The 16,893-nt window shown below is 40.0% G+C and overlaps 2 protein-coding genes across 5 annotated transcripts in view; one reads left to right on the top strand and one right to left on the bottom strand.

Moving 5' to 3' along the window:
• LOC111224776 (acyl-coenzyme A thioesterase 1-like) overlaps positions 1 to 1,962 on the top strand; it is a 7,294-nt gene extending 5,332 nt beyond the window's left edge. For all 4 annotated transcript variants that reach the window (XM_022749413.1, XM_022749410.1, XM_022749409.1 and 1 more), the window contains exons 7-11: positions 103 to 185; positions 270 to 363; positions 467 to 547; positions 930 to 1,071; positions 1,356 to 1,962. In XM_022749413.1, coding sequence (XP_022605134.1) covers positions 103 to 185; positions 270 to 363; positions 467 to 547; positions 930 to 1,071; positions 1,356 to 1,480 — 525 coding nt within the window. In that variant the 3' untranslated portion in view covers positions 1,481 to 1,962. The remainder of the gene's footprint in view (positions 1 to 102; positions 186 to 269; positions 364 to 466; positions 548 to 929; positions 1,072 to 1,355) is intronic.
• A 676-nt stretch (positions 1,963 to 2,638) lies between these two features.
• cunh12orf56 (chromosome unknown C12orf56 homolog) lies at positions 2,639 to 14,968 on the bottom strand (the record flags this gene model as incomplete). Its single annotated transcript, XM_022749096.1, has 14 exons — positions 2,639 to 2,750; positions 3,240 to 3,421; positions 3,504 to 3,581; positions 4,101 to 4,175; positions 4,264 to 4,351; positions 5,174 to 5,263; positions 5,734 to 5,828; positions 6,235 to 6,379; positions 7,088 to 7,176; positions 7,566 to 7,721; positions 7,827 to 8,046; positions 11,401 to 11,416; positions 11,685 to 11,880; positions 14,690 to 14,968. Coding segments are annotated over 14 exons (1,821 nt in total), but the record flags the coding sequence as incomplete, so codon positions are not given.
• Between the last annotated feature and the right edge of the window lie 1,925 nt (positions 14,969 to 16,893).

Here is a 16,893-nt window from a genome sequence, read left to right as displayed (position 1 = left end):
ACCTTGGAGAGCTGAGAGCCAGCAGGTTTTTACATTTTTTATTTTCCGGCCCAATTATTGAGAATCGCTGCTTTATGACATTTTCATTGTGTCGTGTTCCAGCCTCGTTGTTGTGTTTGCATCAGTGGCAACCACTCGTACCCACGTGGGAAGCCCCTCAGTGGAATCTACGAGGAGCTGAGCAGGTAGGTGTTGTGTTTGTCAGCGGCGTGAAGCAGGACGTAAAGTTTTACAGCTGTAGTGACACAAACTGTGACGTGTGATCACAGGAATTCTCACAAGGTGCGTGTGGATGAGAACAACCATGTGATATGGCGAGATATGGGTCTGGCAATTATGAGTAACCCCTTAAATAACATGGACGTGAGTACATGCACTAACAACACACAACGATTAGAATATATGTTATACAGTACGCTCTAGTCAACTGTTTTGAACACGTTTTAAAAGTTGTTCCTTGTGCTAGATGGGGAAAATAAACTGTCCATTGTTGCTGGTCAACGGTCTTGATGATCAGAACTGGCCTGCGGTGGAGTCGGCTGAGGACGTGAGCACAAGCACACACCTGATAATGTGGAGTTTAGATGCAAGAGCAGTTCAAATTCATAAACCTGATGTGTTATTTACAATTAAATCCATGTATGTAGAAACCAGAATCGCCACCTCGCGGTTGTATCCCTCCGCCAACCATTTCATCATTGAATAATGGCCAGAAATATTTTTACAGAACATTGTGATGTCACAGTTAAGTTGACCTTTGACTTTTTGGATATAAAATGTTATCACTTAATTTTATCCTCAGACATTTGAGTTGAACTGTGTTCTAATTAGTTATGGCCAAAAACGCAATTTGTGAGGGAACAGTGTGCCAGAAATGATGAAAGTGGGTGTTCCCAATATATTATATAATATATACTTTTCACCCTCAGATTGCTCAGCTGATGCGTGCCGCAGGTAAGGAACACCTGCTGACCAGACTGACGTACCCTGATGCTGGACACCTGATCGAGCCGCCCTTCTCACCTCACTTCAGAGCGACTAACTTTATAGAAAGTGTCCGAAAACAAAAAGGTGAGTTTTACCAGGTGACACAAGAATGCAGAAGCTTTTGTTGTTTGTCGTTAGCCTCAAGTGGTCACTAGAGGAACTGCAGTTTTTGTCACTCAGAGGTTGATGCTTGGTTTTACTAAGGGGTAAACTATGTAAAAAATATACTCTCATTGCTGGTGTCACTTTATTCTTTGTTACATTTCTGCTAAAATCCTACAGATGTATTAATTTTACGTTTTGATACTTGGTAATTACAGCTTCACTGTGTTGTGGAATAATCTATCCAAATATAATGTGTGTTGCAGTGGTAATGCTTTGGGGAGGACAAACCAAACCTCACTCGGACGCTCAGGAAGACTCCTGGAGGCAGATTCAGAGTTTTCTGCAGCTGCACATGTACAACAGCCCGACTCCCAGGGCCAAGTTGTGAATGACTTCATGAGCACAGACTGCTGGGACACGCAGCGCTGTGTGACGAGGTCATGACAAACTACCTCAACCTCACTACACAGTATACATACTGTGTAAACATATATGCCTGTTTTGACAGTGTGCATTTGTTCTGATGACTAGAATTCACTAAACAAATCATGTCTTTGTTATTGTCAAATTGTGCCTCTATATATGTTAATGTAAGTTGTTGATGTCTAGAGAACATATCAGAATATATTGGATGTTAACACCTCTTGTTAAGCTCTTTTTCTGGTTATAACAAGATATTTAATAGAAGAAAAATACTTTGACATGTTATTTTTATTACTAGATAACAAATTATTATTTTTTAATTACAAGGTGTTCATGTTGTGATTATTCTCTCGTGGATAATAAGGAAAAATATTTTGTAAAAGTAAGAAGTTTCATGAAAGAAACACATTAAGTTTTTGTCACGGTGGCAACAATAAATTTGTTTTCTGTGGGTTAAAAGTTTTTTGTAACTCGTCCTCATCTGTCTCAGCCTCATCTATTAGCAACATAGATCATTGAGCTAACGATAACATTAGGTAACTTATAGCCACCTCTCACCTGCAGTCAGCCGTTTTCTCATGTTTCAAAAGTTTGATGTATTTTCCACAAAACAGGCATTTATTTAAAGGAAATATATGTGGAGCAACAGACTGTAACACAGCTAGCTATCAAATTACAAAAATATGCATTTACCCCAATTTATGTCTTGAATTGTTACTATGACAACTCATTTTATTTAGAGTGCACATCACCTGAGGAATCTGCACTTCAGTTTAAAATGTAAACACCACACAAAAATACATTTAACTTAAATTTACATGAATCCATCTACAGCAATCTGACTCTGACTGTGCAAACCTGACCGTATATTATTAGCATTAACTTGAAATACAGCTCCACTGATCTCTACTTTCTAGAGAGATGACAGATGATATTTAACAGTTCGTACATCTTATCTGGATAAATATGACCTGGCCTGAGACAGTTGGTAAATAATAATAATAATACAGAAACATTCAGAAGGACAAACGTAGGTTTTACAGCTCAAAGCACAAAATCCCTCAGACTTTGATAAAGGCACAAAATTCAAAATTCCAGTGTAAAAGCTCACGTGTTTGTGTGATCATCTGTGCAGGATAAGAGTCAGAATGCGTTCGACCAGTCGGAGAGTTGGTAAGCTGATCGGGTAGTGAGGCGGCAGCTTCTCCTCAGCACATGACGGCTTCACAAAGTACCTGGAGGGAGGAAACATATGTCAGATACCCAACCAAACAATTGACATTAGGGGTAAAATACTGACATTAACACTGGACTGATACGGATCATTGATTGCTTCCATCACTGACAAACTGTTTGCTAAGCCCCGTCCAACTTTAAACACATCCTCATCAACATTTCTACTGTGAAATAAAAAACTGTTGGAATTATGTAAAAACAAGCTGCAGCGACATAAACTTCATGAGCCATCCTCTTTTGCCCAGTGTAACCGGTTTTGAGGGGCACAAACAAACAAAAAAAATCCAAGCAACTATTTTCATACATTTCATTCATCGGTGATTAATTATATTTTAGAGAATTTTTAGCACTGTGTATTTGACAAACTGGGGCTGAATCTTGACAGGCCTAGATCCAAGTTATAATTTCTGAGCTATGATAGGACCATCACTGCTCAGGTGAGAAGTTTAGACAGACCGTCTCCAGCAGAGAGGAGCAGCAGAACGAACCTGAACTCCTCTCTGAAGTGTGATCGGAGGTGCTGAGCCAGCTGGCTGTTGTACTGCAGGCAGGCCAGCAGGAGGCGACAGCGCTGGAACAACAGGACGGCCTGGACGGGGCTCAGGACCGACTCCTGCAGGTCTGACAGAACCAGCACCACCTGCTGGGCCTGGTAACCAATGAAGGACAGCTGCAGACAGAACAGGTGTAGAATCAGAAAGAGAGAAGACACGGAATCATCTCCACCTGTCCATCTGTCTTCTGATCTTTACCAGGTGAGGATGAGGCTGCAGGACTCGCAGGATCCAGCCGACAGACAGGAGGTTTTCAAAAGAGAAACACTCGCTGGTCTGAAACACACACACACACACACTGCATTTTAGTATTTGAACAATCTATGGCCTGTAGTTTACAACTAAATACTATGACACAGAAATGGCTTTCAAACTCCAATCCACTGTCGCCACAAAACCCACTTCGTCATGTCGTGTCTCTGGATAGCCATGAGAAAATACAGGAAACTGAATTCAATGCTTTGAAGGACTTTTAAAGACTCGCAGATGACCTGATAATAAAATAGAATATATATAGTTATATGAAATAAATAAAATAATTATTAATTAAAAAAAAAAAAAAAGAGTATATAAATAAATATTGGGGAATATCTCTGAACATCATCTCCTGGCCCTAACCCTCCGAACAGGTGAGGATTAAACTTTGGCTGAGGTAGGTGTGATTTCCAAAGTTAGGAAAGTTAATACATTTCTTTTAGTTTTAGTCCTCATACAAAGACAGAAATGCATCATTCTGTCCAGTGAGGAGTGATTTCCTGCCCTGTGACACTCGGTAAACACAGACCCAGTACTCACCTCGTGGCCTGAGCACAGCAGCTCAAAGAGCAGAGAGCAGGCAGCGTCCAGATACTCAGACAGTAAGGCCTGAAGCTGGCAGAGACAGAGACGACTGTAACTAATCCACCACAAAAAATAAAGGTTAACACAGTGTTGTTAACGTCAGCAGAGAGCAGCTCACCTCAGAGTCAATCTGAGATCCTCGGTTCTGTGTCTGTAGACGTGGATCACAAATCAAGGCAAGCAGCATCCTGGAGGCCAGGCAACCTCTGCAGAGAGAGAACCACTGAGCTACGGCTGGAATTTAACTCTTCCTTCTATCTTCTATTGTTTTACATCACTTATTTTACCAAACCAGTGTTCACCATGTTATATTTATCAATCAAAAGTTTGTTTTAAAGAAAACGTGAATAAATTTCACCAGACAGAAATTGAAACTACAAGTTGAGGCACATTTCTCACTCTATTGCTGTTGGTATTTTCACTTTATACACATTATATCTGTTGGTTATTCATTTGTTGAAGTGATTAATGGTTACTGACAGAACGTAATATATATATAAAAAAAAAACATTTTTTATGTAATTTACACAGAAATCAAACAGCACATTCTTAGATTTGAGTACCAGCAAATGCTTTAAAGATTTTTCTGGAAAAATGACGACTGATCAGTTATCAGAACTGATGTCAATCATTCAATCAATTAATCAACTAATCCTTTCACTTCTACATCAGTGCAGTGTAGAGGCACTTAAATTAAATCACAATATGAACATGTACCTGAATTTTACCAGGGAAAAATGTGTGTCAGGATTTAGGCATATTTTCAGTCCACCTTTAAACTACCACGTTTGGTCTATTTCGATTTCTAAAATGTTGCCAACAAGGAAAAGAGTATAAAATAAAAAGTACAAAATAATAATAAATAAACTGGACATCATAACATAATGAACAAGTTATTTTTCTCAATTTGTCTCAATGGTTTCCTTCTGGAGAAATACTTGAAATGTTTTTTTTGTTGTTTTTTTAAATTGTGGTTTAGTTTAACAAGAAGACAGACCATGTAATATTCAGACAGACAGAGCGTTTACTTCTTGGCAGAGAGCAGGTTGAGTCTGGCTGCTTCGACCTCCGTCTCTCTGAACATGACGGCGAGCGTCTGGACGATCACGGTGCTCAGTCTGAGGACAAACAGCAGCTTGGAATCAGATTCTTTAACCTAAACTCACCATGTAGTTACAGACTGTCAGACTGGAGCTCATCAGCCATACTGGTCTGCGGATGGGTCAGTTTTGTTGTTTGAGCTCACTGCCATGTTCATGAAACCAGTTTTGAGTTTAGAGAACTTCAGTGAACTCCCCAGTCTCCACATCTAAATCCAGTTTCCAACATCTGGTGGAATCCATGACACAAAGAACTGAGGCTGTTTGACAGCAGAGGGAGGAACTACCCAGTGTTCGTGTGGTGTTCATGGTAAAGTGCTGACTGAGTGTTGATCTTTGTCATGACATAAGATGATCAACACATCCACAAACACCAGCGTAGTCCTTTAAGTTAATGTAACGTGTGTTGTGTAAAAACAAAGCAGCTTACTACAACCTGACTGATTGTATTAAAGGTTTAAGAACACACACACACACACACAGCTTACAGTAGTTGATCTTCTGTGTAGACTCCACTGAGGCCCTGACAGCCGTGAAGAGACTCCTCCAGAGTCTGAACCAGGAAAACACAAACCTCACTGGACTGAAACACACAGAGGTTTGTGACATCAGGTCTGTGATAAAGGCACTAAACCACAGGATGATGCATTCATTCTTGGCTTGTTTATACTTGTAGACTAAATTATTAAAATAGGCTAAATTATTCAGCCTCACACTGTTTGCACTTTTTTATTTAGAGGGTAGCAAAAGCTCAGCAATCAGCCAGCAGGTCTGGTAACCTGGTAACCTCAGAAATATTTGTAAACAACATTGTGCAATAAAGTTATGTGAAACAGAAGTTTGAAGTGAGCTATCAGGAAAATAGAAAATAATATTCATTTATTACAACAGCAAATTTTTAGAAGTATTTCCTCCACTGAAAAAAAAAAACCCAAAATAATAGTCAGATATCAAAGTGTATGCGTTTGTTTTCAGTGTTAGCGTCTCACCCTCCAGAACAGTCTGCGCAGTGTGACGTTGCGGTGAGCAGCAGTTCTCAGCTCCTGCAGCAGCAGGTACGAACTCTCCACACTGATCTCGTCCTGCAGCAGCTCCGAGCTCAGCTGAGCGAACAGGTGGGCCGTCCGCTCCCAGCTACACACACACACACACACACACACACACACACACACACACACGTCTTCAGGTCTTATATGTTCTTCGACATTAAATGGTACAGAAAAAAAATACCAGTTTCACTCATCTAGATTTATTTCTTAACCTCAGTGACATTTGCCACCAGAGAATGAAACTTGATCAGTTTATCAGAAAAAGCTTATGTAATAATACACAGGCATATCCATCAGGTTAGTTTCAGGTTACATCCCTGTTTATCCAGTCATATAAATATGAACCATTTTTTTGTGAAATTTTGTCATAATTGCTGGGTCAAGTCTTGAGTTATGGCTAAAAAGTGTTATGTGAGGTCACACTGACCTTGACCTTTGACCACCAAAGTCTAATCGGTTCGTCCTTGAGTACAAGTGGACATGTGTGCAAAATCTGGAGGGACTCCCTTGAGGAGTTCTGGAGATATTGCGTTCAAATGGCCAAAATCATGCTTAGTGAGGTCACCGTGACCTTTGACCACCAGAATCTAAGCAGTTCATCCTCGAGTCCAAGTGAATGTTCAGCTATGATGTTAACATAGACTGTCATATAGGTTTGCTCTGGGTGCACTGGGACCTGTTGAGGCATAATACCGTAGATTTTTTTCATATTCCTTGGACGGACAGGAAACGAGCAGAGTTCATTATGAGCCTCTGATCCAGGTGTGAACAGTGTTAGAGGAGAGTTTGTTACCTGATGGCCGGACGCTGTTTCCCAGGGGAGGAGTCAGAGGAAGCATTGCACTTTCTTCTGTAGAGTGGGTCCAACAATAGAGTGGACCTCTGAACGAACACACACACACACACACACACACACACACACACACACACACACACACACACACACTGTAACTTTTTCTACAGAACTAGACTGTCAATCATATTTTAGGTTCTAATTTAGAAGACTGAGAAGAACCCAGAAAAACAGGATTAATCTCAACATGTTGATAATTAAAATAAATAAAATACATTTTAAAACAATAAAACAATTCAGTTTCTTGTTTGGAAAATCACACACCTGTTGCAAACTATATTATCTATCATACAAATATTATATTGTAGTTCTTATTATACATTCATACTATATTTTATTTTCTACACTATATTATGTACCCTCAGGATTAAATCACTGATCAGAACTTTGATTGGGATCAAACGCATTGATCACTCACGATAATAAAACTGTTCCATGAGCTCTGTAGATGCAGGTAAAGTCTGGACGTCTGTGAGACGGCGTAGAGATGCAGCTCCGCCTCCCTCTCCTCCCTGCTGTTCACACAGTCTCTTCTGAGCAGACGAGACAGAACCGAGCCGATCCTCCTCGGAACCTGGATCCAGATTTGTGAAATAAATAAATAAATAAAAAATAATTGTAATTGTGTATCCAGCCGGTTGGTTGTAAAAACAGTATTGATGTTACACCCCGTCCATACCTGACCACTCTTAATTGTCCTCAGGCTTTGTTCTGAGGGTGAAGGAGAAGAGGTGAGGGAGCTGGTGGGGGAGTAGAGGGAGGGTGCTGAGGAGGGCGGCTGGGTGGGAGGGTGTGGGACCTTCAGGAGGCCAAGAGTCTCAGGGTTTGGACAGGAGGCAGAGCGGGTAGGCTTTAACATGTGGGGCTCCTTTCCTCCTTTCCTCCATTCACTGCGGCTCCTGAAAGAGACGGAGAGGTGGGAGACGCCTGTTCAGGTAAAGTAAAGTGTGTCTATCCAAAGTGTGATACATCTTATTCCTCTGAGCCGTGGAGCTCAGGGTTTCCACCTGTGTATTCTGGGGCATCTGGGAATTTGAGGTTTAGAGCAGCAACTGCAGATTAATCCACCTCTGAAAATCTCCAACTAATATTTGCTCCTGTCTGAGTAACGTTTAGTAAAAACTACAGAACAGCTGTTTTAGGAAATTATTTCATTTCATAATGCTGATTTCCTGTCATGTGACGTTTACCAGGAGTTTCTCAATTGTAAATACATCAAGTTGTAAAACTGGGAACCTCAGTCTCAGTCTCAGCTGATCTAAAACCTGAAGACCTGAGGAAGCAAACAAACACTGACACAGCTGAATTATATCAAAGTCAGTAGATGCTAAAACCTGCAGTAACTGACCTTTTAAAAACTTACGAAGCTGTAAACACAACACTGACATATCATCACCATTTGATATCACGTTTTTTATGGCGGACATGTTGGCAGTCATGGTCACATAGTGATTCAGTGGTTGTAAACTGCTTCATGTCCCCAAAGATCACTCATTACTTCTGACACAGAGAGTGTGTGTGTGTGTGTGTGTGTGTTGGCTTGCATAGCTATCTTTGTGAGGACCCACTTGAGTTTAAAAAGTGAGCATGTTTTTGCCGGACAGCTTGAAGGTTAATATTTGGGTCAAGAGCACGTGATAATTGGTATTTTTAAATGGGGTTTGAGACGTTTTCTTAGCATCAAAACTCCAGAGGTTACAGGATAATAGGTCAATGTGTTGTCTAGTGTGTTTACTCAATCCTCAGGTTTAGGTTCTCTGTGCAAGTCAGTGGTTTCAGCCGGTCTTCAGGTTTGTCCAAAGCTTCACAATCAGCTTAAGGTTCAGGGTCAGGTATTTAAGGTTAAGGGCTAGGGAATACACATTATGTCAGAGAGGGTCCTCACAAGTATAAAAAGACAAAAGTGTGTCTTTAATGACTTCCCATGGGTGAACTACACTTGAGCAGCGACACAGATCAGCATGAGACAGTTGTTTACATCACACACATCCATTTGATAGCACGTTGTTGTAACCAGGCAACAATCCAGTGTTCAGTAAGCGCGTCTCTTCACAGTCTACAAACTGACATTAATCCACATCCACAGCTCAAATATAATTAAAGGAGGACTACACTGCAGCTCCAGGTGACTCTACCGAATAAGAAACTGGATGCTAACACAACAACATGGATCATGGACAATATTAATATAATGAATACTATGAAAAGATATCCAGCTAGCTTGCAAATGTGTAGCGTTAGGCTAACATTAACTTAGCTCACAATCTCAGGGAAGGGAAACGATTGGTCGAACTCTTCTTCCAAATCAAGTTATCTTAAAAAATAAATAAAATACATTTCAAGTACATCAATAGAAAATTTATCAAGAATAATTTTTGATAATTCATTAAATTGTTTTAATTGTTTTTCTAACAGACTTGAGATATGTTGCATACGATATAAACTGAATATGTTTGGGTTTTAGACCTTTGACAAAACAAGAGATTTTAAGACATCACATGAGCCTTTTATGAAACTGTGATTGGGATCGATTGTGATTTCAACATTTTTAAACCAAAGGATTCATTTATTAATCGTGAAAATGATCAGCAATTGATCAAGACAATAATCGCTAGTTGCAGCTCAAGTCTTATGATTGTAAACTGAATATCTGTGGGTTTTGCACTGTAGCTCGGACAAAACAAGACATTAGAAGACATAGAAACTGTTTTCACTTTTTTTGTACCATTTTACAGATCAAACAAATGATTTAATAAATTAATTAAACTGCTGCATCTGCTTTTTTCTACTTTTCAGCTTGTGTATCAGCTGAATGATCACTCTGCTCGTTAATGGTGGTAGTTTTCAGCGGAGCGGCTCAGTGAACGATGTTAATGAGCAGCAGGCGAACTCAGGGGAAACTCGTCTCTCTTGAGTAAATAAGTCATGAGCTACCTGAGACACTGAAGAGGGTCATTATAGGAGGAGGTCATGAGTTGTTTGCAGACAGTCGTGAGAGAGGAGTCACGGTCAGTTAGCTCTCATCCTTTACTTTCCCTCCTCAATGACTTTTTTATCGACTGTAACGGTGAGCAGTGATTCACAAAGTAAACAGAGCAGGAGAGGGAAAACACAGAAGCTCCAGCAGCTGCTGCGACTGAGTTAAAGCTGCAGCAGTTCACCAACCACACACAAACTTTACTGAGCTTTCATTCAAACCTGCCGATGCATTGGGAGTGTGTGATGATAGATTTCTGGTGTAGTATTCCTTTAAAAAGTGAGAGCAACCACAGCCAGTCTCAGCTTCCATACATGGGTATCATCTGACAAACCAAGGACCTGTGTGCGTGCGTGCGTGCACTCAGGTCAGTCCTCACAAATTGAGAGGGCTGATTGAGTTTTAAGACTTTCAGGGGACGTATTACAGAAACCTCCTAACTTATTCCCATCTTAACTGTTGGGTAACTGTTGTAATTAAAGATAGGACCTGATTTAAAAGCCATTATATGTTAATAGTTCCTGAGTAAATGTTCCTATCGTAACTAACTTTAGAAGTCCTATTTTACCTTACTTCATCCTGTCTTATCTCAGGTTAGGAAATCCTAAATACTTGAGCCAACATTGGTTATCAACTTTTATGTCTGATATCTAGCAACCGATGCTAAGTTTCTCATCTCGTCTCACTGTATTTTTGTAACTAGTTAGATTTCTCACTGAAATGGCTAAAAATCTCCTTTAGCAAAAAACAAAGCACATTTGTAAGGTGCACCACAGCCGGGAGAACCCCACGTCGCCAGGCTGGTCGTAGCTGCTCAGCTAACTGCATGATCATGGCCTGGGGTAGCCTGTATCTACTAACAAGCATTTTATCATCAAACCACAACACATCGTTTTGTTAGGGTGTGCCGTGAGCCTCCCCATGAATAAGTTCCATCTGTTGACATTTCATTGGTTGTGTAAAAGCAATAAAAAGAGCTGCCACGTGTGTGACACCAGTTAGCTTAGTGGTGGAAAAGTTAAAGTTAGGACAGATTAACAGTTATCCTAGTATTAGTAGAGTATATTTAAGATTTTGGGATGTTAGAAAGCACTTTTCCTATCTTTAGTTAGGATTTGCATCAAATAAACTGGAAAAAATCCGCTCCTATACACTTAAGATTAAAAGGTAGGAGGTTTCTGTAGTAGGAGTTAGGTAATGCATTCTATCAAGGAGTGTCCTCACATCAATGGAAAGAGCATGAGTGAGTGTGTGTGTGTGGGGGTGTAATGCTCACCTCCCTGCAGGATATCCTGTGGGGAGATAGAGAAACAGGATGGTTAAAGTTACAGGTGCAGATATCAGGAGAAAGAAATAAAGAAACTAAAGCCACATGAGCTTCAGTCTTAACGAGGATCAGATCACTGATTTCCACCCCGATTAAAACCCACAGCTCAAGTAGGGATGCAACTGACTGACAGGTAGTAGCAGGTACTGACTTTTTACAGATTTTTTCAGCCTTTATACCTTCCTCAAAGCTGGTACACAAACCTATAAAAACAGCAACACACTCGTTTTTACCTTCTAAGGTGTGCGTTATTAAAGGGCAGTGGCTGCCTCTGCGAGAGGGCGGGGCTGCAGGAGGAAGTGCCGTCCTCTTGTCTCTCTTCAACCAGTCACGTCCCTTCGCAGCAGGCTTGTCAGTGACGTAGGTGAGTCGTATGTGCTGGCAGCGTTCCCTGTCCTTCCCACTGAGGAATTCTGGGAGGTCGTTGACCTGTATGGATGACACGGAGAAAGAGGATGTGCATCATGATTAAACCTCCATAAATCATCTTTTTTTCTGTTGTCATATTGATCTACATGTTGGTGTTAGCAGGTTTCCATCTATTAGATTAGCAAAAACATTTTCAACTTCATCCATTTTCACAAAATACACGGATGTCACAATCCTGGCCTCTACATAAAAACTGTTAAATCACCTGCTGATGCCGCAGTCAGGCTGTAATCTGACTGTTTACTGCAGACGGGATTAACTCTTTGAAGAAGACGGTGAACTTTGACCTCTGACATAACAAGATGATGGAGTGGGAATTAGAGGCTAATGCTGCCACACACAGACCCAGCTTCCCCTCTGGATAACGTCTGCATGTTATGTAGTGTTATATTATGGTCGCACTAAAGGTGAATCTATTTTAAGACGTGGGTAGTGTGGACTGGAGTTATCCAAGGATAACGGTTTCCTAAAATGTCTTTATTAGACAGGAAAGGCTTTTTATTTGTGTTGCTGTCACTCTCTCTGTGGGAGGTTTGTGTTGCTGTCAGGCACTTCAGATGATTAGGGAACAGGCAAAATATATACAAAATATAAAAATGCTTTGGCTGCCGATTCACTGGTTGGAATTGGTCATTGTTAATGTTTTACTGACTAAATAATGCACTGAAACTGATTTGTTAATTAGTTGATCAACAGAAAATTAATTTTGGTTAAGGTAAGGGGAAACATCCTGGTCTGGTTTAATAAAGAAAGAGTTCACAGGGACTTTAGATGCAACCTGTTTATTTACATTTAACCAACATCCACGATCCCCTCACCTTAACCAAAGTGATTTTGTGTTATTTCTAGGAGACAGGAAAATACAATAACTAACTTGCAGTTGTTTTTAAAGCACCGGCATCAATCTGTCCGCTTCACCGCACACAGCATCTTTTCCTCTCCTCTCTCCCCTCTGTCCCAAAGTAATCGGTCAACAGAAAAGAAAAATCTGCAACTATTTTAATTAATCAACTCATCTTTTCAGTCATTTTTTCAAGCAAAAATAGTGAAACAGTGTCATATATTCTCTATAGTCATATATCATTTCAAAATAAATATTTTGTTGGTATCTGAACTTTTAGTCAAACAAAACAAGACTGCGAACTTTTGAGCAAAATTGTGGGCATTTTTTTTTTTCACATTTCATAGACTAAACAATTACGAAAAAAATAATCTGCAGATTACCTGATAGTTGGTTGCAACCGAAATGGCAAATTTGTGTAGTATTAAGTATAATATTCCAGCAATGAAAAAACGAACTGAATGAACTGCACAAACAGTGAGCAGAATGGGGAACCAGCAGCATGACTGGCACAGGCTGGTTTAATCCAAATGATGTAATTTTCAAAAAATGTTACATACGTATGTAGTGTCCGATATAACATTTATTGAATTACCTCAGCTAGTAGAAAAGGTTTGGAGTGAAACCTGTCAGTCAAAATAGCTGATCTGTNGGCAAATTTGTGTAGTATTAAGTATAATATTCCAGCAATGAAAAAACGAACTGAATGAACTGCACAAACAGTGAGCAGAATGGGGAACCAGCAGCATGACTGGCACAGGCTGGTTTAATCCAAATTATGTAATTTTCAAAAAATGTTACATATGTATGTCCGATATAACATTTATTGAATTACCTCAGCTAGCAGAAAAGGTTTGGAGTGAAACCTGTCAGTCAAAATAGCTGATCTGTAATCTGAAGAGTTTAACTGGGATCACACAGCAGGAGCTTATTAGTTAATAAGCAAGCATAGCAACAGAGGTAATTTAATTTGCTTTGGTCACGATTAGGGCAGCAACTAAAGATTACTTTAATTATCAGTTAATCATTTTTTTCTGGATTAATTAATAATTCAAACCTAAAAATATTGTGTTTACTATCAAATTTAGGCAAATCTGCTACATTGATAAACTGGAACCAGATGTCAAACTTTACTTTTTCGAAAAAGTGCAAGATTAGATCTGAAAGTTAGTCGATTAACCTGTGGTCAGTAAATTAATTGGGAACAATTTTGATAATTCCATTCAATTCACTGAAAGTCTTTAAACAAAATGCCAACGTTTCCATACACTGAATTTACTATCATAGATAAAACAATGTCTTTGGATAATTTGAAATGGCATCTTGGCCTTTAAGAAATTTGGTGGCCATTTTACACTGTTTTCTGAATTCTTATTGGCCAAACAACTAATCCATAAATCAAGGAAATGATTGACAGACTAATCAATCATAGAATAATCATTTGGTGCAGTCCTAGTTTATTGTATTTAAGAGCCATGTCACATAACATATTAAATTTTTTTCAGACCAGCTGTCAAAAAGCCAAATTGTTAATGGAAATTGCTAATGATCATAGAAAACTGAAATATTCACATTCCATAAGCTGGTACCAGAGACCTTTGAAATTTAGCTTTGAAAAAAATGATTTAAAATGATTAAAGAATATCAAAATGGTTGACAATGTATTTTCTGTCACACAACTAATCAAGTAATTCAACTTGAGATGAAGGGATTCAGTTTGAAATTATATAAAATTGAGAAATTACTAGCAAATCTCCACGCTGGAGAAGCTGGAACAAGCAAGTTTTCGACGGTTTAGATTGAAAATCTTTCTCAAATGATTCAACAACTATCAAAATACTGACTTAATCTGCTACAAACTGATTTGTTGTTAATCAATTCATCGATGAACTGATCATTTCATCTCTAAAAACGACTGTTGGTTGTAGCCGTTACCATTAAGTGAAGTTTTGAATTGATTTTACTCACCAGCTCGATGTCACGCACGCGCCTGAAGCTAACGGCAGCGGTGAGCGTGCGCGGCGGGTACTCTGTGAGGTACACGAGCTCATCGCTCAGCACTACGTGCATGTACACTTTGTTAACGGTCTCTGAAATCACCACGCACGGTTCGTAGGCTCGGATCCGCTCGTACACCGCCTGCTCCGTGTTCCGCTTCAGGAAGGAGTCCAGCTTGATGTTTCGGCGGGAGAGAAGGGTCCCGGAGCCGGTCCGAGCCATGACGACGGTACCGGCGGAGCAGTTAGTGACAAGTTAGGGGGACGTCACCCTCCACTTTGGCGCGAGGAAGGTGGTCCACTGTCGCTTTCCATCCGTTAAAAATGTACTTTACGGTAGAAAAAAAAAACTATTAACAGGTGTTCAGTGCTCCTCCAGTCCCGCTCCCTCAAACTGAGCAGGTGAACTGCCGTTGACTGTCTTCATCAGCTCACACTGCTCTCTGATTGGTTTGTAGTGAAGAGGAACGCTTCTGATTGGCTAGAAGATAAAGGGTTATTTCATTATTTGGGATCAGGGTTTTAGAGTGTAATTTACATTGAGCACGGCCGGATTAACCTCCCAGGGGGCACCGGGGCAAAGACTGTTGTTGGGCCCCTGTTGACCTCCATTATACCATGGACAGATTATAAAACAATGAGAAGGGCCCCCATCCTATAAAGGAACAAAACACCCTCCCCGTGTCATTGTGTCCTTGTATTTTTTGTCTGTGTGGTTGTTTTATGTCACTTTGTGGTTGTGTTGAGTCTCTGTGCTTTTGTGTCTCTTTGTAGTAAGGTTTTATCTCTTTGTGGTTATACTTGAAGAAGGAAAGTAAAGTTTATTTATGCTCTTACAGTTGCTTTTACACCACTGCTGTGTCTGTAATTCGCTTCAAATATCACTGTTTCCTCTAATGAATATCAGATCTATATTAACACACACTGCTCTCTGTGATTATCTTTCAGCTGTCTTCTTGGACTGAACTCAGGCCCTGCAAACTGGGCCAGTGTTAGCCACCTGGTGGAGGCCATTTGCAGCTCTGCCATCTTCACCCAGTGGCCACGTGTCCAGAGGGACCATGATGACTTGGTGGTCATTCATTCTCAAGGACTATGTGGCCCTTAGAGAGGCAGGCCGGCCAGCCTGAGGTTGATGGCTCAGACCAACATCCAGCTCTTTGAATTAAATTGAGGACTCAGTGGTAAGAGTTTGTCATAAAGCTGTGTTGGTGTGTTGTAATCTGTACTGTGATTTATCTTTTAATGAAAACTGGAACTCCTAAAACAGTCTGTTTGTTGGTGTATTGCAGGTGCTGGCCAATGCAATAGCATTGCAGGCATATATTATTCTGCATACTTATTCGTCTTACTCATCTTCTGTATTGAAATTTCGGCATGTAACTAGTCCTGCAGCTTTGAGAAAACCCAGACAATATATATATTCTTAGCAATTCAAGTAACCATGGCAACGTAAATGCTGATAAAAGGCAAAAAAAATCCCATAGAGAATAAATGAGGAGACATCTTCAAAACGACCAAATCCAGTCCTCTTTGGAGCTCTACTCCTGCGTCATACTTCAACACACACACACACACACACACTTATTGACAGAAATGTACAAACACATCTCCACGATATGGATTAACTTTCAAAATAAAAGTCTCAATATGGTAAGAGGGAATTATTGGTTCTGTTGTACAAAACCTTTTGCAATTTATACTGCCAAATACAGAAGCACAGACACTTATAATAATAAGAGTCTCAAAAAGGTAATAGGTAAGGTAGGTTATAAAAGTTTGACCTTAGAAGCTATCCTCTATATGGGGATATAGTGGTATAACTTTTTTGCAGATCAACTTCTGTTAGGGCATGTACATGTGTGTATACATGTCTTGATATGGTTGTTGGGACAAATTTGGGTTTGAAACCGTCAATGTGAGGTTATTTTGGCCAGTCGTGACAGCTTCAAAAGGCTTTTTGAGGGACACCTGCAGTGACTGAAGTCAGTGTCAGGATAAGTCTCTACGACATGAATGAAACTGAAAATCACGTCCTTTGTACAGATTGAAACGTGAGGAGCGAAATACACGCACCAAGCAGCAGGCACATTCAAACATGTTGTTTATTATTCTTTCTCCTCAGTATTCACAGATTCAGTTTCTTGCCTTTTACTTCATTTCTACTTTTGATGA

This window comes from Seriola dumerili, unplaced genomic scaffold (genome assembly GCF_002260705.1).
Source record: "Seriola dumerili isolate Sdu_G_001 unplaced genomic scaffold, Sdu_1.0 BDQW01000138.1, whole genome shotgun sequence".
In the NCBI taxonomy this organism is placed as follows: domain Eukaryota; kingdom Metazoa; phylum Chordata; class Actinopteri; order Carangiformes; family Carangidae; genus Seriola; species Seriola dumerili.
The sequence above is the reverse complement of the archived record's forward strand: the minus strand, read 5'-3'. Positions and strand labels throughout refer to the sequence as shown.